The sequence below is a fragment of the Anomalospiza imberbis genome, chromosome 3 (genome assembly GCF_031753505.1).
Source record: "Anomalospiza imberbis isolate Cuckoo-Finch-1a 21T00152 chromosome 3, ASM3175350v1, whole genome shotgun sequence".
In the NCBI taxonomy this organism is placed as follows: domain Eukaryota; kingdom Metazoa; phylum Chordata; class Aves; order Passeriformes; family Viduidae; genus Anomalospiza; species Anomalospiza imberbis.
The window spans coordinates 54,453,731-54,477,979 of NC_089683.1; the positions used below are offsets into that span (position 1 = coordinate 54,453,731).

Sequence of the window (24,249 nt, forward strand, 5' to 3'; positions counted from 1 at the left end):
CTGGAACATCTGCCTTAAATTGAAATGTACTTACACTGTTGACATATTGTACATTACATATGCACTACAGCAGCCTCATCAAAAACAACCAGTGGGACACTAAGAGGAATTTACACAGTGTGTAACACAGGGAGAGCTGAGATCTCACAAGAGCTGTAAATAGGAGAAGGCATGGAGCCAAATCAAGTAAGTAACTAACTAACTAACTGTAAGCCTAACTGTATCAACAAGTGTGAGAGCTGGAAGAATGTATGACAGGTAGCAATCTCCTGCCTTCCTCTCTCTCATGTGACGTGTGAGGTCTCTTGATAAGTGATGTGCTGAGGTTATCTGTGTGTGCTGTATAAGAATGGGGCAAGCCGGGCTGGTGACAGTAGAGTTTTCAATAGCTGCATAGAAAGGAAAAGCAGGAGAAGGGATGGTTTTTGTTGGGGAGCTAAAAAAAATTGACAGAGTGGCAATGGAGGAGAGACTATAGATATAAATGACTATTTGGGAGCTCCATACTGAGACATGTAGTTGAATTTGAGCTTGCTGAGACTTGATTTGTGAGATATGAGTTCCTGAAGCTTTCAAATGAGGTGGGCTCACTTCTAAAGAGTAGGCTTACCTATGTCTTTTACTGCTGAACCCTGGAGTATAGCCAGCTATTTTCATCTGGAAGGAACAAAAGTTTCTCTGTTCCGGATTGTCCAGTTAGGATGCATTGACCCAGATTACAAGAGCTTATGTCCTGCTGTGCTGTGGGGCCTTGATGGTAGCTGTTTGAGAGAGGAATAACTCAGAAATTTGAGAATCAGCTGAACCAAAGGCATCAAAACCCATGGAGCACATCACTTTGAGATAGTAAGTAACAGAAATTTCATGCACTGAAATTCTGTGTATAATTAGGACAGATCAAGAAGGTGACACTCAGTATGATGTGCTACAGGAGATGAAAGAGGCTTCAAGGTTAGAGTAGACAGATTGAATTTCATCTCTGTATAGATTAACAGATAATATAATTTAAAACTCCTGTAGGTGGCTGCTTTGTCAAATAGCTAGTTAGAGAAGCCATAAAAAGGAGAAGCACCTCTGGATTTATGCATGAGGGACTGTTTTAAAACTCTCCTCCTGAAGGGCAGTCAAATTCAACATTCTTGTAGGAATGAGAAAGCCTCCTTGAAAAACAACTTAATCAAAACAAGGAAATCTATAAAAGGAAAATAAAAATGAGCAATCTAAGACTGCTAATGGCAAGCTTAGGGTTTATAGACTGCATATTAGACATTCAGAGAAGATGCATTTCTCTGGTTCAAAATTATTCAAGCAATGCAATTAAGCTAACAAAAAATATACATCTATTTAAACAACTGAAAAAAACTCACTGAAAATCAGAAGTTATTTCTAACTGAGGATAAGAGAAAAGAATACAAATTGTTACAGATTCGAGAAAGTCATGCTCTTAACAATAAATACACATATTTTAAGGAATAATTTTCTAAATACTTAGATGTTGCTAAGAGGTGCTTTTTCAGATTATTCAGAATCAGAGTGCTAGAGATTCAAATGCAGTAGGAGTAAAATATGGTTTAGGTGTAATCAAGTTACAAATGGACATCTCAAGAAAGAAAGGGACACAGCAGAAAAACTATATTAATTCTTTTTAACAGTGAGTAGAATAGCTCAGGGAATTTCCCACTTGAGAGTCTTCATTCATGGGGACAAGTCAGAAAAGCTGCCTCAAACAGTAGTGTCAAGTTTAAAGTGAACTGATAAATGCAGAATCAAAATTTGTCAGGCATATGGCATATTTATCCATGGCTTCAGGATGAGTTGAGTAGTGGAAAATTGAGTTGCTTGAGGCATTAAATATAGCTTATAATATTTTTTAAAACAGACATTAATATTAAATAGACACTATCCAAGAGAAAGACAGGGTGTTCCAGGAAACTAGAATCAGAAGGTCTGGTTTCTATTCCACAGAAATGACTAGAACTACAATAAAGGATTTATACCATTTCTGAAATGTGGCAAAAATGGGCAAAAATCAAGACTAGGTGTTTTATGTAAAGGACAGTCTGCCTTATGAATCTGTTTGAAGGATTAAATGAATATGTGAACAAAGGCTCATTTGATTAATATTGTATTTTGATTTTCAAAAGGTTTTGACAAAATCTTTTACCAAAATCCACAGAAGAAAGTGTAATAGGATAAGGAAAAAAGGTTCTTTCATGGCTTAGTACTTGGTTAAAAGAATAAATGGACCATTTTCACAGTAATGATCAATATGAACTGTTGAAAATATTCATATTTAACCTGGAGAAGGGATGAGTAGGAAGGTGACAAAGTTAACAAGTACAAAATCTTTCAGCATAGAAAAATGAAAGAACTGCAAAATGTTCAGAAGGATCTCAAGATAGTCAGTGGCTGGGTAGTAAAATAAATGATGAATTTTTGTAGCAATTACAGGAAAAGTAGAACACTGAGAAAAGTAGTTTGACTTGTACAGTGATTTCTGAATTAAGCACTATCAGTTGTGAATCAGCTCTTGGAATTACCTTGGACTGTGCCTCAGGTCTGTCATCTTAGTTCTGTCTCAGCAGTAGTCAAAAACATTAACAGGTCCTTAGGAAATACTACTGTTTTTTAAAAAAAAGCTTAAAAATCATCAGAAAAACCAATCAAACCAATTTACAGTATGCACACCCTCTTCAAATAATTTATTATAACTGGAAGCAGTGCAGAGGAGGACAACAGCAGTTTCTGTGTAGAGATATTGAGTAAGCTTAGGAGTTTATGGCATATGAATTAAAAATGTTAGGATATGATAGATGTATATTGAAATCACAGATGGCATGGATAAAGTGGATGGTTACTTTCTCTTTTCTATGATATAACAATTAGATGGTAATAATTAGAGATTTAGCACACACCAGTATTTTCATTCACGCTATACAAGGCTAAATGTGAAATACCCTGCTAGGGAGCCTTACAGATTCTGAAAGTAAAAGCATGTTGAAAGGTCTTTAGATGAATTAATGGAAGAAAAAGGTTTTAGGGACTGTTACGTGCAAAGAAGTTGGAATATGTTTCAATTTCCAAGATTTCTAATATGCAGATTTCTGGAAACTCAGCATTGAAATCAATGTATACTTGCCCTATTCTTACATTGTTCATTCTAGCCTCTGTCAGATGACTCTGAGTTATAGAGGGTGGTGTGAGCAACAGTTAACACCCCCTTACGTTAAACCTACCAAAGGTGTTGCTTTGAGCACTCTAACACACATATCTGACAATAATAATGACAAATGAAATATATCTCATGTTTTCTCCCTCTTCTCGTAGATTTGTTGCCTGGTTTCTGTCGCTGCAAGACCGGCTATGCAGGAGAAAGCTGCAATCGATGTGCCTTGGGTTATACAGGATATCCCGAGTGCCTGCCCTGCAACTGCTCCCTTGAGGGCAGTGAAAATGATGACCCCTGCATAGGTCCCTGCATCTGCAAGGTATGGGTGTTGGATTCTTCTGATCTATAGAAAGATACTCATGATGCTGAAAGATTGCATTAATGCCCTTTTATTATGCCAGAGTATTCCACTGTTCTACCTAGCTGTGTTAGTATTTATGTTAGCCACTTCTCACAGAACACTTGGTCTTGGTCCTACAAATTCCTACATGGTCTTGTGCCATCTCAGAACTCACTTCAATCAACATATTTACCTAGGAGCCTTGTGTGCTGGCAGTCATACAAGTCCTTGGAAATATGGGATACTTACAAAGCCTGTGAATCATTTGTTTCAAACCCCATCCTCGTCTACTCGGAAACTATATGTTCACAGTACTGTTGATTCTTAAACTAACCTGTAAATGCGATTTCAAAAAGAGAAAATGAAGAGAACCGATGATCTATTAAAACAAGAAAGCTGCCTTTTAGGAGCAGACATTCTTTCCTGCTTTGGGATGGTTGTTTAAAAATTTCTAACATGTTTAAAAAACAAAATGTATCCTTTCTGTAGGATTAATATCTTAATTTCTAGGAAGAAAATTTAATAGGGTTTTTCTCTGTGTGCCATTTGGTATCTCCCTCAAACTATATCTTGATATTATATTGAAATGAAAAACATTTTTATTCTGATACATCCAATTATAAAATACCTAGCTATCAGAAACGCTTTGGAAATGGTTTGCTTTCTAAGTCACAGTCTAGTAAGTGACGATGAATATGCCCAAAGGACAGCTCACTGTACTGTGGATCAATTTTTCTATACTATATTTGTGGGAATTCCCTTCCAAAATTTAGTTAACAGAATTAGTCATAAATGAGAATTTAAAAATACTTACATGACAATCTTAAATACAGGAATGTACAAAAGCGCTTCAATCTCATGCTGCGGACACACACAAACCTCTGTTTTGACAGCTGAATGGCACTGAAATCTACTCAGAGAATTAACTTTATCCTCACTTTATGTAACAGCCACGTGCTCTCTGTCAGAAATAAAATCATCCACATCATATTTCTAATTACTTAGCCATCAAGTCTAGAAGATCATAAGAGGGTGATTTTGCTCTGTGCTGGCTTGGAATGGAGCTTTGATGAAGATGTATTATGCTAAACACCAGATAAATACTGCTTAATGATTCTTATGATGTTATTCATGTAAAGCCAAACTGACCTGTTTGTAAAGCCAACTGACATGCAGACCAAAATGAACAAATAAAGAATAGAAATAATTGTTCCTGTCTCAGAGAGTTCTCATTATATGCAATTTTCCCCCAGTGTTCATCTTTTGTCTTCTTTGTGCTCCTCCAATCCCTCTTTAAGTGCTTGTGGGAGAAAAATGATACCTTTTGTAGAAAGCTGAGATACAGATACATACACATTTAATTTCACTAGCAATCTTCAAATTCAAAACAAAGCAGAATATGGTCAAAGGGACACTGAAATCATCAGATTAGTTATGCTCCATGTGAAGAATAAAGTGGGATATCTGGTTAATAGCAGATCTTAGGAAATTATTCCCTTCTTCTAGTCACATCTTTGAATTACCTATGATGAGCTTTACATTTGCTAAAGATAGTTTTCTTGTAAAGGAAATCACTGAAAAACAGTCCTAACTGGATAGGCTTTACAACTTTATGAAGGTATGTGGTCAAAGTTTCATCTTTGGATAGCTTAACACTGCACTGAAAAGTATTGAGAAATACATGGGGTTGCAGAAACATTGTTTTATGTGCTGAGGGATAGGTTAGATCTCCTTTCCAATTCTGAATTTTATTTATCTGTTATTCACTGAATTTGCTGCCTAGTCAATGGAGTTCTACAGGCTTTACTCACAGATGATGTTTGTGACTGCAGAATGGGCAACTTTGCATTTTAACATGTTTGGTTTGCAGCTCTCTTTTTATTTTCCTCTTCCCGCTCTGCACACACTAAGCACATCAACACAGTATGAAACTTTTGGGACCAGTGTTCATAATCGTAGTTTCTTAAATAAAGGGTGAGGGTATCTCTGTGTCCAGGTGTTGCCCATGTTATTATTCACATGAAGCATGAGTAACCAGCTCATTTTGACATAACCATGCTGGTAATAGGCATTGATTAATCCGAAGATTTCTGGTAAAAATGTAAAATTGCCAGCCTTGAGATTATTGAGATGTTGAAGTTAAATGTAATTGACTTATAACCTTGAGTTTTATTAAAGATGTTTGTGGTTTGTTTAATAGTCTGTATGATATTATTGAAGAGGAGCATAGAGCACAGCAGTAGAGAAAAAGACACTTTGTTACACATATTTTTACTGTATAATCAGTGGTGAAAACATTATTACATTTTCATTGTATCTCCCTTTTTGCAGGTTGTTGCCCCTTCCTGCACACTGTCTCTATTTTCTCTTAATTCATGTGTGCTGTCCTTTCTCCCCATACATCCACCTGCTTTGCCCTGTTTTTGCCAGGTTTGCTACATCTTAACCAGGAGGCTATCAAATAGCTTCCAGTGAATTTACTTCGGAGCTGTGTGTTTTGAGCTATCCTAGACTGCACTGTGTAGGCAGGGTTTTTGTAATGTACTTGTTCTCTGCTGATGTAGAGCCAACAGTTCAGTCCTGTGTGCATTCCACAGAGCGCTGTCTCCAGGGTTAAGGAGACTGTGCATAATACCTCTGAAAGGGGAAGCATTTTCTGAGCTCTGTTGGGGAAAATACTGAATTACTAAGCCAGCACCATTTCATGAGCCTCCTGCCGCCAACTCTGTGTAGAAAACCTAGCTTCAATTTTGCCTATAGGACAAATTGATTTATAGTGTAAGATAGTAGAATTTAATGCACAAGATAAGCTTTTTATGAAAAAATATAATTACAAAATGCCAAGTTTAGAATAGTTGATGTATATTTAGTGCCTGTCTTCCTGCAGGGGAAGAGTTTCCAAACCTGGCTGCATGACTGGCAAACACATGTAGTTATGGAAAGAAATACTGCAGCCTGTTTACCACTTATATTTATCCTGAATTCAACTGTTAATGACAGATCTCTGAAAAACTGATATTCTGAGTGATTGGTACAACTACTGCCACATACCTGTAGTTTTGATCAGCTGGATGTGCATGGATTTTGTCAGCCCTACCTACAGCTGTTGAGGTTGTAACATTGTGCCATACTTCCTTCTCCTCTGTGGCTCTCAAGTGTAAAGGATATAAATTAGATTATTACCTGAAATTAAGCATGTCCATTCACAGAAATGAGAAATGACAACTCTTTTAATGTCCAAATTCCATGTCCTATTATTTACATGCAGCTACGTAGCACGTTTTACCGTGTAAAGGAATTGCTACTAACATTCACAAATAAGAAAGTCTTTCCTATAAATGTCTTTAGAGTCCTCCTGAAGAATAAAAAGCCAATGATCATTGATTCTCATCTATGAAAATTGAAGCAATACTCTAATGTGCCTTTCCAGGAACATGTTGAAGGAGAAAACTGTGACCGTTGTAAACCAGGTTTCTTCAATCTTCAGCAAAATAATCCCGAAGGCTGTGAGGAATGTTTCTGCTCTGGGAAAACAAACATCTGCAGACACTCTCCCTTTACCTACAGAAGTGTAAGAAAAATCATACCATACATGTTGTTGCTTTATGTTTTTTGTGCTGTCAGTAACCATTGTCACTAGGTTTTTTTCTGATTAGAAAATCATGCATGTCCCTTATTTTTCATTTATCCAGAAGAAAATGCTTGTAAGCTTTGTCTCTCTTCTTTGTGAGAAAGTTCTGAAATAGAGCAATTAGAACAGTGAAAAGCACAAAAGGAGCTATAACAATATAAATTGAACAATATAAATAGAAGCCATATGCATATGTAGTCCTGGAATGTGCATACAAAACCACTCCTGAATTAAATGCTCCATATCCATAGGGCAACCTCTTTTCCAGGTAATTATTGAATTTCTAGACCTGAAGTAATTAAGAATTTGGAAACACTAAATGTACAACACACAGCTTAAGTAGGAAAAAGGAATGCCTTGCAGGGGATATTTTGAATGCATTTCTTTTGTATGCTGCATTCCTAGGAAAGGATGTGAGAGGGAGATGAACCTGCTGTTCTTATTTATACCGTAGAAAAATGTCTTTAGCCTGCAAATATACTCTAAACTGTAAATTAGTTCTCAAAGCTCAGACACTGATGCCGCTGAAACGGATGTTTGCTACATATTCATGCCTATAGATTGAGTTTGGGAAATGTGTTCTAGGTCTACTAGATCTTGATTTTGGCCATATTGTTATGCTGGAGATCTGCAAGTAACATCATATATGTCTAATGCTCTCATTTACATGCCAGCAACTGGGAAATTTTCCATTCCATGGCTGAGCTCATTTATTTTTCTGCTTGTATCTGGGCTCCAAAAACCATCTTTGTATGAACAGTGTGCTCTTCTCTGATGATTCATTTCTAGTTATGGGATTTCAGAAATCCAAGTTCTGGTGCTTTTGCAGCACAAAAAGACATAAAAGTATAAAAAGTGTATTTGGCCTTGTAAGTTGTAAGATTTTAGAATGGAAAAATATTATAAATTATGCTGCCTACAGCAATCAAAAAATGTATATCCATTTGTCAGTTCATGTTCTGTACAATCTGTGACTGATATTATTTACTGAAAACTTGCAAAATATTTGTAGATATTCTTGCACATATGTTTGTATGATGGAATTTCCTTCTTGTTCTGGACCATGAAGCACAGAAGGCAAATACTTGCAGTTCTTTCAAACTGAGAAGTTATAATTCCCAGTCATAGACAACAAGAAATGTTTGCTGGTTTTACTTTGTGTTTTCAGTGGTTCCTACACTGCTGTTAAACCTAATCAGTTTTTTTTTTTTTTAATGGAAGAATGAGAGGCTGTGACTACTGAAATGACTGATGCCCTGATTCTTATTGTAATGAGGGTTTTATTTATTTATTTATTTTCCTATCATTTTAGATAGAAGACATGAATGGTTGGTATCTGACTGACTTACCAGGTCACATCAGAGTTATCCCCACGCAAAAGAGATTTGATGGGCATCAGCAGCTTAGCATCAGCAACGTGGCTGCAGAAAAAGTACTGCCACAGATTTACTATTGGAGCGCACCCAGTACTTATTTGGGCAACAAAGTAAGTGCAGGTGGTACTTGCCTAAACACTAATTTGATTTATTGAGAAAAAAGGTAAGGCTTTGAAGGGGGGGTGGAACTGAGGGAGGATAAAATTGGTTAGCTATTTGACTGGCAAAATTGCAAGCAGAAAGGAATCACCTGTGTGGAGTACCCTTTTGAGGCAAAAAGGTAGAAAAAATTAAGTATCTTTAACCTTGAGCCCTCTTTGGTCTCTTGCTGTCAGGTGTTAGAGAAGTCCAGCTGGTTCACAGCGCTAGTTTTTGAATGAACTAGCTGGTATGTATGTGGTTCAGCTTGGCCTGTTCTCTTCCCACCTTGTCCTCTGCTTTGAAAACCAGTTCCCTCATCTGCTTTTCAGAGATGCAGGTTGTGTATCAGATGTTGTGGGGGTGTTTAATGTTTTTCAGGAAACATGTGTGTGGGGAGCTCTCTGCCCTGGAACTCAGAAATTGCTGTTGTGAGCTTTGTGACAGTTCTAATGTGTGTATTGAAGTCTGTGTGTATGTAAGTGTGTATGTACATACATATTCACATCCCACAGGTTAATACCAAATCCAAAATGCTTTCATGAAAATCTCATTATTTTTTCCAGAGAGTTCAGTTGAAGACTGAATGAGTCTTAAATGTGAAGAAAGCTTAACAGCTTTCCATTTTCTGTAACCCTGATTATGCTAAAACTTATCAGAAATGCTAACATTGATGTATTTGAGCTAGTTTTCCTCTGTAGTCTTTTCAGGGTAGTCAATCTCTTATTTATTTATTTCTTCCTGTTGGCTGAAAATCAACATGACAGAAGGTAAGTGAGCACATTGAAACTAAATAACATCATTCCAAAGAATTGGGCATCCTGTTCATGGCCTATAAATTGTTAAAGAGAGTCAGGCTCACTGAGCTGGGCAAGGGGGAGTTTCTTCTATGCTATTGCATGTCTGGTGAACTTACCCTGAAATGCGAACTGATACTTTTCCTTACAGAATTCCATCTTGCTTCTAGTCAGTGAACGAAATAATGGTAGGAATATGCACACATTATTTGAATGTGGAAGATATTTTTTCAGTGTAATTTGGAGGTCCTTTGTGGTTACTGTCAGATATCACTGTATGAATGAAGCAATTTGCCTTAATAACTGAACCATATAAATTTTTGATACTACAATAACAGTGAAAGCACTCAAATTACCACAGTACATCTTAACTGTCATGTTGCATCATGTAAACTATAGTCATAATGACATGCCTAGGCCAGATGATTTATGCTATGGAAAGGGAAATGCAAATAGAATATTGAGAGTCCTTATTTGTAAACTCAATAAAACATTTCTCTAAATAGCTGAAACTGAATAAAACCAAATAGCTGAATCTAGATAAAAACATCCTTTCTTCAGAATAACTGCTAGCTGTAGAATAATTGGTATGTCAAAGCATGCAAACTCTTTAAGAATTTTTTGTCTCAAGAAACATAGAAAAAAATTGAGGAAATCTTTTATCAAGATGTACACTTCTCTTGTAATTTTTAAATCTTATGTCACAGAAAGCTGCCTCTCCTCTATATTGCTAAAATTATTGTTCTTAAATGATGTTCCCCAAAATAAAATTGAATAGAGGTAGTAACCATCCTGCATTTCCTAGTTTCCAAATATAGCTCAAAAAACTTATATCAAATAATGCTTTTAATATATAGTTGGCATGTCCTCTGTGTTCCTCCACAGTGTTGATTGACATATGTGTGCTATCTGATTGTTTTACATCCATCTCCAACTGCCTCTTTTGAAGGAAAAAAAGCATTATAAATAGAATACCCCTGTGCAGCCTTCAGCTTTTTCTTTTTCATCTAAATCCAGGTGATTTAGGCTATGTGATACTGGTCTTTGACTGTGTCTCGAAGGAGATACTCTAAATAACAAGAGGCTGTAGATGGTACAGGATTCTTGTTATGTCAGAGTGGGACAAAAACATGAGCAAATTAATATAACATTAACCATGTCATTATAGTCTTCTAAATATATGTGCTGCTACCAGAACTTAAACTTTGTTGTATAAATTCAGGTAATTTTTTAAAAAGCCATATAATATGCATTTGCACTGAAAAATTGAACAATGCTTTTGATGCAGAATACATTTGGGAGTAATCTGGAGGAATTCAATTTGTAGAAATAAAATACCTAGTGGATAATTTAAGAGAACAGATTTAAAATGGCTAGTATTAAGGTTTTAGTAGGTATCATAAAGCAGTTTATATTCTTGCCTGCCTACCTTCTCATAGCCTACTGAACTAAGGATTGCAGCAATCATGAGGTCATGTGCTGTGTTAGACCTTCCAGAATCTGAAAAATGCATTATTATAGAAACTCTAATTACATTTTAGGTTATTTGAAAACCCTGTTTTCTTTTAGTTAGCAGTTTCTTCGATTGTTTTGACAATGGATCTATAAGTTTCTTTTAAACATGTGTCCATGCTAAAATATTTTATTAATTTGCCTGAAAGTGTTGTGAGTTACAGTATGATAACGTTTGATCAGAGCACTGAAAAAAAAGTATAAAATAAATTAAAAATTAGATACCCAACTCAGCAGGATAATGTGAGACACTTGCTTCTTTAAAATCAATTCAGAAGGGTTAGGTGTGTGGGGTATTTTGAAAGTCTAACATTACATATACACTATGCCTCTTTGATGCCTCATCAAAAAGCAATTTGATAATTTGTATGATGAGTAGAAGCTCCTTATAATTAGATAAAAGTAAACATAATACTCAACATATCTAAACATGTGACACTCCTTCCCACCCCTCCATGACACACACATGAGAGGTAGCTGAGGCCACTTGAAATTCTGTGAGGAAACTTCCATCTTTGGGTACATGCTTTATTTTTTTTCTGCAGCTGTAATTTTTACCTTCCTTTCTCTGCCAAGTGTGAGCTTGAATGTGAAGGTGATTTACCTTGCCTTTTTCAGATGATTAGGGTCAGCAGTTGCAGGTTAATTTAGTCCTTAGGTGGAGTTCATCTTAGAATTCAAATATCTGGACATTGTTAGGTCTCAACGCACAGCATGTAATACATCCCCTCACACTCTTCTGTCTGGCCTTTGAGCAGCCACTAATGCTGCCATTACTCAAACTGCAAACAACATGATGGAAACCCTAAACCACGTTTTCTCCAAACCACTATATGCATACTGGCACACTTGGATTGAGATGTTTCTTGAATCCAACCCTGTTTTACAGGAATAATTTAAATTAGTTGTACAGCATGATCCCATTCACTACAAGTAAGGTTAATGTAAGCTGATCCTTCATGAAGTCAGAGCATGTTGAAAATTAAAGTAAAAGATGTTTTAATGTTAAGCTTTGTTATCTCTTGGAAAAATTCTTGAACATCATGTTTGTCAACTCCATAGACCTAAAGCAGCCATATGATAGGTAGTGTTCCTTCTGTGACTTTTAGTTAAAACCAAGACAGCAGCTGAAAGTCTTATGTAGAGTCTGTGCATACAGAACAGGAAGGGAAGTTTTTGACCCTGTCCCTTCATTTATTTTCCTTTTATTTTATAATTAGCTATTTGCTAATAACCTATTTGCTGACTTCACTAAGTCATTGTTTCTTTGAGTCCAGAAATGAAGACACTGTAATAAGCCTGTAGTCAATTCTTACAAATTTTAAAAATCTGTCAGCCTTTTAAAAGTACTTCACTTGTGGAAAACTAGATTGGGATAGAATGAGCAGTTTGTTTTGTGACATATTATCTATTACAGACTGCCTAGAATACCTCATAGGATTAAAAATTGAATTATAAAATAATCATGAACTAGGTCCTCATAGCTTTTATGTTTATTTCCTTCCATTTGTTTTCATTTCTTAGGCAATTCTGATACAAAAGGCGGAATAATGCAAGCAAATTGCAATCTATGGCTCCCAGGGGGGAAGGGATGGAGTTGAGACCCAAAACATAAGGAAGCGTAAATAATACAATAATCAGCTGGAACTGAAATGCTGGGATCAATTGTCCTGAATTATGAATGCATCTAAGCCCAGAAAGTTTCATCATGGTTTTGTCATGGTTTCAGATCTCAAGATTTTCTTGTTCATAGGACATGATGCAGTTACAAAGACCCACAACTCCTTTACTTTTAGTGCTTGCCTCAAAAAGGAAAGCAATCTAATATAATTCTTTTGGTATAAATGGATGAAATACAAGTTAAATTGTAGTTGGAAGCTACTATTTTTACCATCAGTTGTTTCTGAAATTATTTGGCCTAATGAAAGTAATCTAGCCTAGAGAATTTCAACACTCAGCTGTGTCAAATTCAGCCAACAGACTGATTTTTTTAAGCATATGTCTATTGCTTTTATTGTCAGGAAAGCAAAGTAGTGCAGCTTAGGTGGGTTGGTGTGATCTCCATTTTTGCACCTTTGTAAGAAAACCCATTATTTCAGGTTGTATGGACAGTTTAGGCCATCAGTAGAAGATTTTGTTCCCTAATATATATGGGTTGTCCAAATTTTAGCATGTCACCCTTTAGTGACCTAATGGTAGTGCTTGAAGTATCTGCTCACTTTGTGATGGTAAGTCCAGTATTTTGTGATGAATTTGCTTTTATTATGCCCTCTGCACACAAAAGTGTCAGCACCAGATTTGAATGTGTAGCAAAGCACATCACCAAGCTTGCAACAGTAAATTGGGAACAGAGTAGGAAATGTGATCCACAAGTGTAAGGCATAACATAATAAAACCAATTTTGTTGGGACATTTAATGATTCTTAATATATTTATTGTAAGTATGAGTAGGATGAAATACTTGGGTTATATGCATGTTATCCATATCTATAACAGTAATAGGCATCAGCCATACATAGTAGGCAAGAAATGTCCTTCAACACCCCTGAAGTTATTCAGAGTTGCTGAAAATTTCAGATCTTTTTAAATAGTCAACAGCCAACTTGTGGCAGAAAATTAAAGCAATTCAGTTAAACATAAATTTAATTTTTTTTTTTAATACAGCTACTTCAGTATCTTCTCTCTTTCACATTGGAATGCATTCTTCTAAGAAAAAGATGTTTTAGTTTATTGATGTTTTTCGTTTTATAACAAGTAACATTAAACTGATGTAAATAGTGCTGTTTTATTTTAAATGACAATCTAAACTGACCTGACTGAAACCAAGTCACCATAGTAATCAGACTCAGTCAACAGTATGAAGTTGTCTTCACTTTATACCAAGTGGGCCGTTTATTTTATTAGCATTATTTCAATATAGCCTCTAAAAATTGAGATAATAGGCAGAGTCAGATATGGAAAAGATGAAACAGTGCAGACATCCAAGGGAAGAGCAAATCATTTTAAGGATTTGAACCACACCTGATATTTTCTTTAAGTTTACTTAATTTGTATTTCATTATTTAGTTTAGATTCTTTTTTTTCCCTTGAAATATTCTTTCAGCTTGGCACCATGAAATGGACAGGGGTAGGTCTCTCAGTCTTTCACAGCTGTGGCTTGCCAAATTTGGCTGGATCCCTGGTAAAAAGGGCAACAATATTAGTACTGTCCTACTTGGGGCTCAGCTACCCATGACTGTAAAGAACCACCAAGAGATAAGTAAATTTTGCACACTTTGTTCCTCATTAATGCTTTTAATGATGCTTGGGTAGCCTGTTGGGACGGTTCAAGTACAGCCATTATTGTGATTACAAGGAAACCAAGGATGCCCAGTAGACTGTTACAGGCTTTTTGCGCCTTGGAAATGGGTTGAAACAGGGCTCAGACTCTGCCTAGCTGAGAACACTGACTGCAGTATTTCATGTATTCCATGTTACATTTAATTTCTTAATGCTAAAATCGTCTTACACTACCCTCGATAAAAGAGAAAATTTACTGTTGGTGAAATTATTTCATAAATCTCTAGTGTCCTTTGTGTTACCTGCTTACCTAAGTCTGCCTTGAAGGCAAGGGTTTCAATCAATAGAGACAGTTGAAAAATGGAGAAACAAGCAGAAAATAAAGCAGTTTGACAAAAGAAGGGAAGTGAATGCTAGAGAGAGAGCAATGAGGGGTGATAGGAAATAATGAAGAAGGAAGTAAATTGGGGGAATACGCTTTCCAGCTTGCAAAGTCTTACTCTCTGATTTCTTTGATCTGAAATACTAAAATAATGAAGGATCTGAAGAAGCAGAAGAGAAAGAAAAAAAGGCTTTGACTTGGGAGGAATTTATATATCTGGTGGTTGGTAGTGAGGGCTTTTCACCATGCAAAGATATATGTTGATTATGATTCCCAAGCTAAAGATAGCTAGATTGAATAGTGGTTACTTAACAACTGCAAAGGAAAACTGAAATTTATGAAAGGAAGAATACATAGGGGTTTTGCTCTTCTTATATTTCATTCTTATATACATTCCTCCGCATGCTAAATACTTCATTAGCAAATAAGTGTTTGCTTTGAAAACTATATTTAGAGTTCCTTGCTCATCACAGGGTACCTGTAATAAAGTGTTTAATCAAGTTTTACTCACTTAGATTAATCAGAGGGAATTTATAGTCCAAACATCTAGTTCATATTGGGTTACACAGGATGTGATGAAGGAATTTGTGCCCATCACTGAAAGGGTATACTTGAGAACTACTGAATAGTTGTTCTCAAAATATTGAGAGCCATAAAGAGTTAGTTTTATGTTTAGTTTCCAGATTTCTATTTATGGATAAATAAACTGCAATTTCTGTTTGATTTACCTGCCCCCCCCCCCCCCCAATTTACTTCAAATTTAAATGATTTACAAAATCTTGAAACACAATGTAATTGAAATTGTTGAATTTATATAATGCATTAGTAACACTGCATGATACCACTGAGCTTTAGTTTTGTAATTTTCTGGTGCTCAATTTTGCTTTCCATATCAAAAAGACAGTGTGCAGCAGGGCAGAAATTCTGAGAATTTCTGATGGTGCACAAAGGAAACAGCCTTTAGCACAAACCATTTGTTGTATATTCAATCTCTGCTATATTTTCTTTAAGTTTGACATGCTCAGTAGCATCTGACAATCTCAAAATTGTCCTTACATGCAGCTTCTCTACAAGATGGATAAATTCTGTTGTTTCCATTTTACATATAGGAATTAACCTTGCTATTCTACATCTGTCCTTAGAAACTAAGTTTTGGTACCTAAGCTGGATTGAAACACTACCTTGTGTCATTAAGAAGTTTTAAAACCAAACAGGTGTAGCACAGGTGCCCAAATCCAAGTGCTAATCACCCGGGTACACATGCAATTAGGAAGTCTGTGTGTGTGGATTTATGGGACTCATATTTTATTGTATGGGTGTTATGGGAATTTTTAATCAATACACAGATCTGGGAGACCTAATCCAACTAGGTAAACAGCATTTTACATCTATTGTATTAACAAAAAGGTTGTGTGTTTGTAAAACAAAATATTGGCAGGAGTTGCTGATTTTTCAAACACAAAGCAGCGTTTCTAACAAGAGTACAGAAGATGTAAAGGTGGTACAAATGGTTGAAAATCATACTAATTCAATTAAGACATCATTAGTGAAAGAAAACCCAAACTGATATTCAAAGTGTATGCAAAGTAATGATTTTTAAATTTATTTTGTGTCAGTTTATGGGAAGCAGTAATCATTATGGCTGTGATAAACAGCCAAGGAATTGAATAATGAAATGGTAACCAGAACTGACAAGTAAGTAGCACAATAGTGATCAGAAGCTTGAATTATTTGCTTAGTTATAACTTGTGTTTTCATTGAGTTATCATTCTAAGAATATTAATACTGAGTATCATGCTTTGATCGATCACCTGAACAGAGTATGAAGCATTCTTTAAATCCTCTAGATCCTCTGCCTCATATACACTATCCCATGTCTCATCTATCCTGACTAGTCTGAATGGACTCATACTGCTTTGTGAAATCTCTTGAAAGCAAAATGAGATCCATTACTTAACATTCCTAGTAAGTTTGCATACTGTAAGATGAACTTTATTAGAAGAGAATGATGGCAGAAGAGATTTTATTTTCCAGAGAGAGACCCTAGCTTAATACAATATATTTCTTTTAAAAGTGGTAATTTTAAATATGCAGTAAGTTTTTAGAAGTGTAGATTACCATAATTGTAGAATGCATTTTTATTTGTCTTCTTGCACCCAAGATACAAAAGGGCTAAGACCTCAATATTTGGTATATGGAAGGGATAATCACATGCTAGAACCCCAATCTGAACTGCAGTGAATTATTAAACAAGTGGTTTGTCGGAGGATGGAATATTACCTGCAAAGCAGTGCTTGTCTCCTAGAGGCACATCAGAGCTGAGTTGAGCCAATTAGGCTGACTGTCTCTTCAATGTGTTGTAACCTATCAATGGTAATAGCTTATTGTGATGATAAATGAACCCTTCACTCAAACTGAAGCCTGAGTACACACTTCAGCAGTTTTTTTGAATCATAGGGCCATTCAACTTCAGATTGACAGGAGTGAAAGCAGCAAGAGCAGATAGCATGCATGAGTAGAGACAGATGATTGTTTTACCCAAATGAATGGATTTTGACTTATTTGTAGTGAGGTTGTTTTGTGGTTGTGTGGGTTTTTTCATGAGCCTGCCTTACCATTCCATATTTTGCTAGAATGTTTCTGACAATACATGCAGTACCACCCCTGTCTCCTGAGATGGCTGGATGAATTTGTGATTGGTATCTACATACTTTTTCAGTTTCACAGGGACTCTCTTTTGTGATACAGGTTAATCTTTTTTTTTTTTCTTTTCTGATTGCACAGAGTGATGTATGTTTGGCCCTGTTGTCGCAGGCCTCCAGCCGGGTAATAATTGGCATTGACTCTGTGATTCTCAGGAGGCTGATCAATCACTTTATTATACTATACTTGTTAAGAAACCCCTTGCCCTTACAGAGAGTCACGATACAGGTGGACCCAATTGGTCCTTCTATCCAAATACCATCACCATTGGCCAGTTAAGAAACCACCCTTTGGTAAACAAATCTCAGTAACATATTCCACGTGTTCACAGCAACAGGTGCAGCAAGTGAAGATAAGAATTGTTTCTCATTCTTTTCTCTGGTCTTCTGACAGCCTTTCCCAGAAAGGCCTTGGAAAGTTGTCTGAAGCTCTCTGTGGCCAGAGAGCTGCTGCCACATGGCCCTCTTAGCTCTGTCACTTAATTTTCCAGAGCTAACGTCCTCAGAAAAATAGGCAAGATAGAAGAACTGTTACATTACCAATATTTTTCATTATTTTATTACAAGTTTTTGAAGCTGTAAGTATCAAGTATCATTAAATATTTGACACTGCTGGATCAATTCCTTGGCTAGTTCAATTCATTTTAGAGACAGGAACATTTTTCACAATGAAGGCAGTCATTTTAACAACTTTCTGTGTCAGTTTTCTTCTAGGCTTTTTTGTTATGTTGAGGATTTCAAATGTGTTTTATTTATTAAAAATGACAGTGCCAGAGATACATCCCTTCAGTTTAAAATCCTAGATGATTTTGGTTATGATTCAGTTTTTAAAATGAAATTGAAGAAGAGAAATGGCTCTATATATTCCTGAACCAGGTCTCAGTTATCTGTAGGATAGCTCCAGCACGCTCTGAAGGTGTGACCTGGAGTGAATAGTCCTTTAAACAAAAGACTTTAGGCTGTGCACTTAGCCAGTCAGTACAGCAATCCTCTCCATGGCTGTGTATCTCTTCGTACCAGGAGGTTTCCTGATGCGTGTCCTGGTGAGCTCTCGCTCACTGCAGCACAAGCTTGACCATGCAGTTACTGAAACAAAACATCACACCATTCTAAGTTTGCTGTGCCGTGAACTAGGTAGCTTGTTTGCAGAAATATTAATGGATTTAAATACAGTGAATAGTAATCTGTAGTTTCCTATCAATATTCTATCTTCTGTGCTCCAGAAAAATCACAACACAGTATTTCATTTACTTTGAAGTTATTTGAAGCTTGGATGATCAAAGTCTGTCATATTAGAGATGAACTTTTTCTTCTTACATATTTTAAATTAAATGCAACAATACAGAGCTGTACACATACCTAGTAATTGTAAATGTTTGCAAAGTTTAAAAAAAAACAGATGGAAAAGTTAAAAAAGTGAAATGAAAAAGGAAATAATAGATCAGTATTCTGTTCTTATTAGGTTTGGAAAGATTTCCTAACTTAATAAAACTAAACAGTAGAAAATAATAAAACTGGTGGACCGAAGCCGCATTTTTTAACTTAGAAAGTAGATTTGTAACAAAAGATGCCTTTAAAGCTAATCAAATAAATAGATACATTGTTTGGTCAGCTGTGTCTTATTACTTAAATGTGTGAGCTAATTCTGTTTAGTCTGCTGTGATAAAAAGTTCTTTTTGAGAAAGCACTTTGTACTGTTTTATTGCCGAGTTTCAGCTTCAGTGTTATGAGGCCCAGTGAATTTTTCCTCTCTTTCACAGGTGATGTATTAGCTCAGTTAGGTAGATGCACAGAATCCAGTTTTGTCACTGTTCTCTGTCTTTTGTCTTGTATCAAATAGGTGATAAGTATACTTATACATTTGAATAAAAATCACTTTATACATGCATCTCATTTGTTGAACAAAAATATGAATGTGTAATACAGAGGATGAAAGAGAGTAAGAACTGCCACATGAGATTAAAAATTACAGAAAATTAAATAGAGGAATGATCAGGGAAACTTTTCTCAAAAAGCTCTCAAGCTTTTATGTTAGAGCTAGCTGGCAATGTTTCATTAAAATACTGCTTTGGCTTTTTTCACTAAAAATTCTCAAATTTTCCATTAGAAACATCATAGAGAGTTACTTTGTTTCTGAATTTGGAAAGTGTGATCCTCGTTGGCATTAATGGAGTTGGCTGAATAACTGCAGTGTGCCTTTGAGGTAATGTCACTGCAATTTTCTTCCTTTGTTTCTGAAAAGACACTTGCAGTAGTGGAAAAATCCTAACATTCGGTAACAAATTGGAGTTGTTTATCCCGGAGAAAACACTCAGGGGGACCTTAGTGCTCTCTTTAACCACCTTAAAGGAGGATATAAACAGGTGGCCATGGGTCTTTTCTCCCAGGTAATAAGTGACAGGACAAGAGGAAAGAGCATCAAGTTATGGCAGAGGAGGTGTAGATTAGATATTTGGAAATATTTCTTCACTGAAAGAGTGGTCTAGCATTGGAACAAACTGCCCAGGGAAGTAGTGGAATCACCACATTTGGAAATGTTCAAAAATGTGTAGATGGGGTGATTACTGACATGGTTTAGTGGTGGACCTGGCAGCATTACACTGATGAATGATATTCATCACAGAGGTCTTTTAGAGCCTTAATGGTTCCAGGATAACTCAGAATCTCTTATTCCTACCATAAGTATGATCAAATAGATGATTCTATTAGTAAATCACCAGACTCATTAGCAGGCCTTCCCAGAGCCGCATGAAACAAAACATGGTTTTGCTTGCAATATTCAAGGAAAATAAATGATAGTTAAAAAGATTTGGGATAGGCAAAAGAGCTCTCCAAATCTCAGAGTCTCTCTTGACTGTCCCTGCACTGTTGAAATTTTGAATCAAATGGAAGTACATTCATCATTTGGGGGTGGCCTCATCAATCAAAATGTATGACACAACACAGTTATTAATTCCATTTACTGAGTTACAAATATAATGTTTTTCTGAAAGTTACAGGCAAAATTGAAATTACATAAGAAAAAAGCTTCCCAACTTTCAATGCAAGTTTTTGTGGTGGAAAAGTTATGAGATTCTTTATTTAAAATAATTAAAGCAGCAACTTTTCACCTAATTTATATGGGTTTATAAATATTATTACTGACTACAGTGTGCTTTCATTCTGCCATTTGTATACTTGGCTGTCTATGAGACCATTATTCTAGGCAAATATGAATAACTAAGATTGAGCTACTTTTCTTGTAAATCATTATTTAGATTCTTTGTCTACTTTGATTCCCAGTACTGTGAAGGTTTTTTATATACTTGTTTTTGAGAAGTAAGATAATTTTGGGCAATTATCTGTAGATGTATTGTACAGAGAAGTAACTTTACTCTGATCACATTTTATGTTCCAAAATGTAATGCAACTTCGACTTCCTCTCGAGATTTTTATGTGATAGTTCTTTCAGGCTGTCTTTTGGTATTTTGTAAGGCTAAATGCTGCATTTAGAAAATGGTTGTTCTATAGATCTATGAAATGTTTCATGACAAGCAGCTAAAGTAAAAACTTATAGTAGATCCATAAAAAATATTCCTTTGTTTTCTTCAAAAGATTCCTGGTATTTTTAACCCATAAAATCTAATTTAAATTCTTATGTAGGTTTCCTGTATGTATTTTGCATGTTTTATTTTTGATTTCCATTTAAAATTTTCTAATTTACATCCATTTATGCATTAAAGATATTTAGAACATGTAGTGATATTCTGCACTGCCACACAGCAGAAGACTGTATTTTTCAAATACAGAAACTTAGGCCAGTTTGAATACATCCAGAGCTTTTTGAATTGAAGATGACAGATTATTTCCTTAGTAACATTATGCAATTTTTCTTGTGTTTTTCTAAGAGAAAGCCTTAGTCTAAAGAGATTTTGATCTGACCTATTGAAGTCCTTCTGACATTTCTACAATGTAAGTTTAGTTTCATATTCAAATATGAAAATCTTCAGAGAGCTGAAAACCCACTCTCCATTCACTGTTTAGGTACCTGAGATTGTTCTGCAATGCTCAGAACAGCAGCAGAAATAACTGCAAAGTGGCTACAGTCAACTGTGTCTTTGAAAATGATGTCCCAGGGTTTCTTGCCTCTTAACAGCATGCTGCTTTCTAACATAGGAAAGCCCAGTTTTCATAAATACTGGGGCACGTATGCTATTGCTGCAGCATTTCATAAAGCACTGGAAACACTGGGTATTTACTGAAATGTCTTCACTTTGCTTGAAGAATGTGGTGAATTTAAGCTTACAATTCAGGATTTATTTTACTCTAGGCAGGTAGTGACTACCACTTTAAAATAAGTGGATGTTAATTAATGCTTGAATACAGCAGATAGTATATTGGATAATGCCGACACACATTCACCTTATTAATGAAAAGATCCATCATAATGAGTATATTGCAGTCTTGCTGAATTATGATGGAATTCTTATGGAAGGATAAATGACATCCATTTTAAAACCTAATGGGTATCATTATGGTCAGTGTTAAAACAATGAATACCAAATGAATGAGTAATAGGAGGGACACTAAAACTAAATTTTATTCATTAACTCAGTCAGTAAAAATGTGTATTCAGTTCCACAGATTTATGAACATATCCTAGCTAACTGTGCATGTGCTTTGGGCAATCTGGGACCCTCAGGAAAATTTGACCAGAGTGCCAAAAGCATTCTTAACCACTTCACTAGAAATACATATATATGGTTTATGTAAAATACTAAAAGTAGGAAAAAAAATAGCCTGAATACTGCCCAAAAGGCCATAAATACTTTCTTTTCTTCTGTGTACAAAGAATCTGAAATAGAAATCCCAGCAGTATGGCAATAGCAATTAAGCAAACATTTTTTAATTGGTGTGCTTTATTATCCTGACTGTGTGAACAGAAATGGGAATACTCAGTGACTTGAGCTACCCTGATGAGTACATCTGCTTGGGACACCATTTAGCATCCCATTAGGAGCCAGAATAAAACTACCCCATCAGGCAGGTAGCTCCTACCACAAGTACATGGCCTGTTCACTGATCTTGAACTTCCCAAGGTTCCATAGGGCTGCTTTGGAATTGTAAGCTCTATAAGGACTTTTAGTAGCTTCTCTTTATTAATTAATAAGTTAACTTACTTATTTATTCCTTGTTAGTTTTTGTGTCAGCTCACCACAGGGAAATTCAAATTGATGCAAGCTTTAGAGACAATTATGTTCTTAAAAAGTGGTCTAAAAATATCACATGAGCCCACTGAGTTCTTTGCTTCAGTTCTTTACATAGAATCATAAACCACTAGTATATTTCTTAGGAAAAGACAAAGTCTGAGGATGTAACAGTATCTAAACTGCACCAGAGGAAAGTCAACCAGCCCAGCTGTCTCTTTATAATCACAACGGCCAGTAAGTGCCAAGGGAAGAGTGTAAGCTGGTAAGGATGTAGTGATACTTCATCACATAACCTCAAGCCTGTAGCCTGGGTACCTCCGAACTCATGGGGGTGTCTTTGGATATAATGGTCTTTATTCATCCTAAATGCACATTAAATTTTTTATCACATGATAAATAAAGGAAGGTTTTGTTTGGGACACCAAGTCTGTTTCTGTGGCAGCCCACTCTGTGTCCAGCCCTCTACCATTGTTATTTGATTTTGAGAGGTCCCTAAAAATGGTTTGTATGGGAAAATCTAGGAAAAATTTACACTGACAATTCAGATAAGTGGCCTAGAGGTAAAATGTCCTGTACTTCATAAAAAAACTGCAGGCACAAACTACTGTTTGCTTCTTGACAGTCAGGCTATGTTGTAAATTCCTGTCTATTGCATTTGACACTCATCAGAAAGAAGGAAGATATTTTGTGATTATATCGTAAGAAAATCCTTTTAAATGTCTGTTTTTCAGGGATGAGTTATTTCTGTTGTCACATTAAAATCTGCTAGTTGTTTAAAACAATTATGTTAGCAGTGATTAGAATCTGTATGTCCTTGGTAATAACACTTTAAGAATTTTTAAACATATCTTTGATTCAGGTTAGTATGAAAGTAAATGAACAACATATTGTTATCAATCTCCTAATTTATGTGATTGCATCACACACTCCATTTTTGTACTGGAGTATATCAAAAGCAGTGAACCCTGGAAAGTGATCTGAGCCAGTACTAAAAGAGCTAAATAGGGTTGAAGAAGGGAAGCAATAAATCAGATCAAGTAGACTCAAAGGAGGATACAGAAAAAGAATTAGTGTAACTACTTTTCAAGGCATATTCTGGTTTCTCTTGAGTGGGCCCATGCAAGAAAAATAATGGTACAAAAAAGGCTTTTCCCAGCTTATGGTGTCTCAGTTTTATTACAGGAATGAGATCAATACTTCATTCTACACAGTAGAAAATTATATGTGATCATGGCCTCCTCCTTTTTAGTCACCAGCTCCTCAGCTGTGGTAGAGTTGGTGACTAATGCTGACCATACTCCTTTAAAGATGCACCAATTAATGATATTTTGCATTCTATCAACATAAGTTGTGAGGCAGAGAAGATGCACTTCATTTTCTAATGTCTTGTCCTAAAGTTTAAACGTCTTTCTCTGGGCCATAGGAATGATAGTGTGTGTCTTCAAAGTGGAATTGTGTTTTTTGTTCTAAACTGCATACTGGTTCAGTAGCAACTCTGCATTGGTGCTGTCTTGTGTGTTCATGTAGGCACTACAAGTTGCAGATGGCCAAGTTTTGGTCGCTGAACACAGTTGCACTGAGCAACTGTTGCTGTTTCTTGTAATGTGGGATCCAGCATATAAATGTCTAACAATTAATGTAATTTTTTTATGTTGTTAGTTGTATCTTGTTTCACATGTCTGTTAAGTTGCTGATTAAGCTTTTTAGGTATTAAAACACCATGAACTTGAAAAC

General features: G+C 35.8%; 1 protein-coding gene across 3 annotated transcripts in view; it reads left to right on the plus strand.

Moving 5' to 3' along the window:
* The window catches only part of LAMA2 (laminin subunit alpha 2), a 336,497-nt gene that overhangs the window by 133,326 nt on the left and 178,922 nt on the right, over positions 1 to 24,249 (plus strand). For all 3 annotated transcript variants that reach the window (XM_068184425.1, XM_068184426.1, XM_068184427.1), the window contains exons 10-12: positions 3,328 to 3,488; positions 6,940 to 7,080; positions 8,453 to 8,626. In XM_068184425.1, the coding sequence (XP_068040526.1) occupies positions 3,328 to 3,488; positions 6,940 to 7,080; positions 8,453 to 8,626 (476 nt within the window). The remainder of the gene's footprint in view (positions 1 to 3,327; positions 3,489 to 6,939; positions 7,081 to 8,452; positions 8,627 to 24,249) is intronic.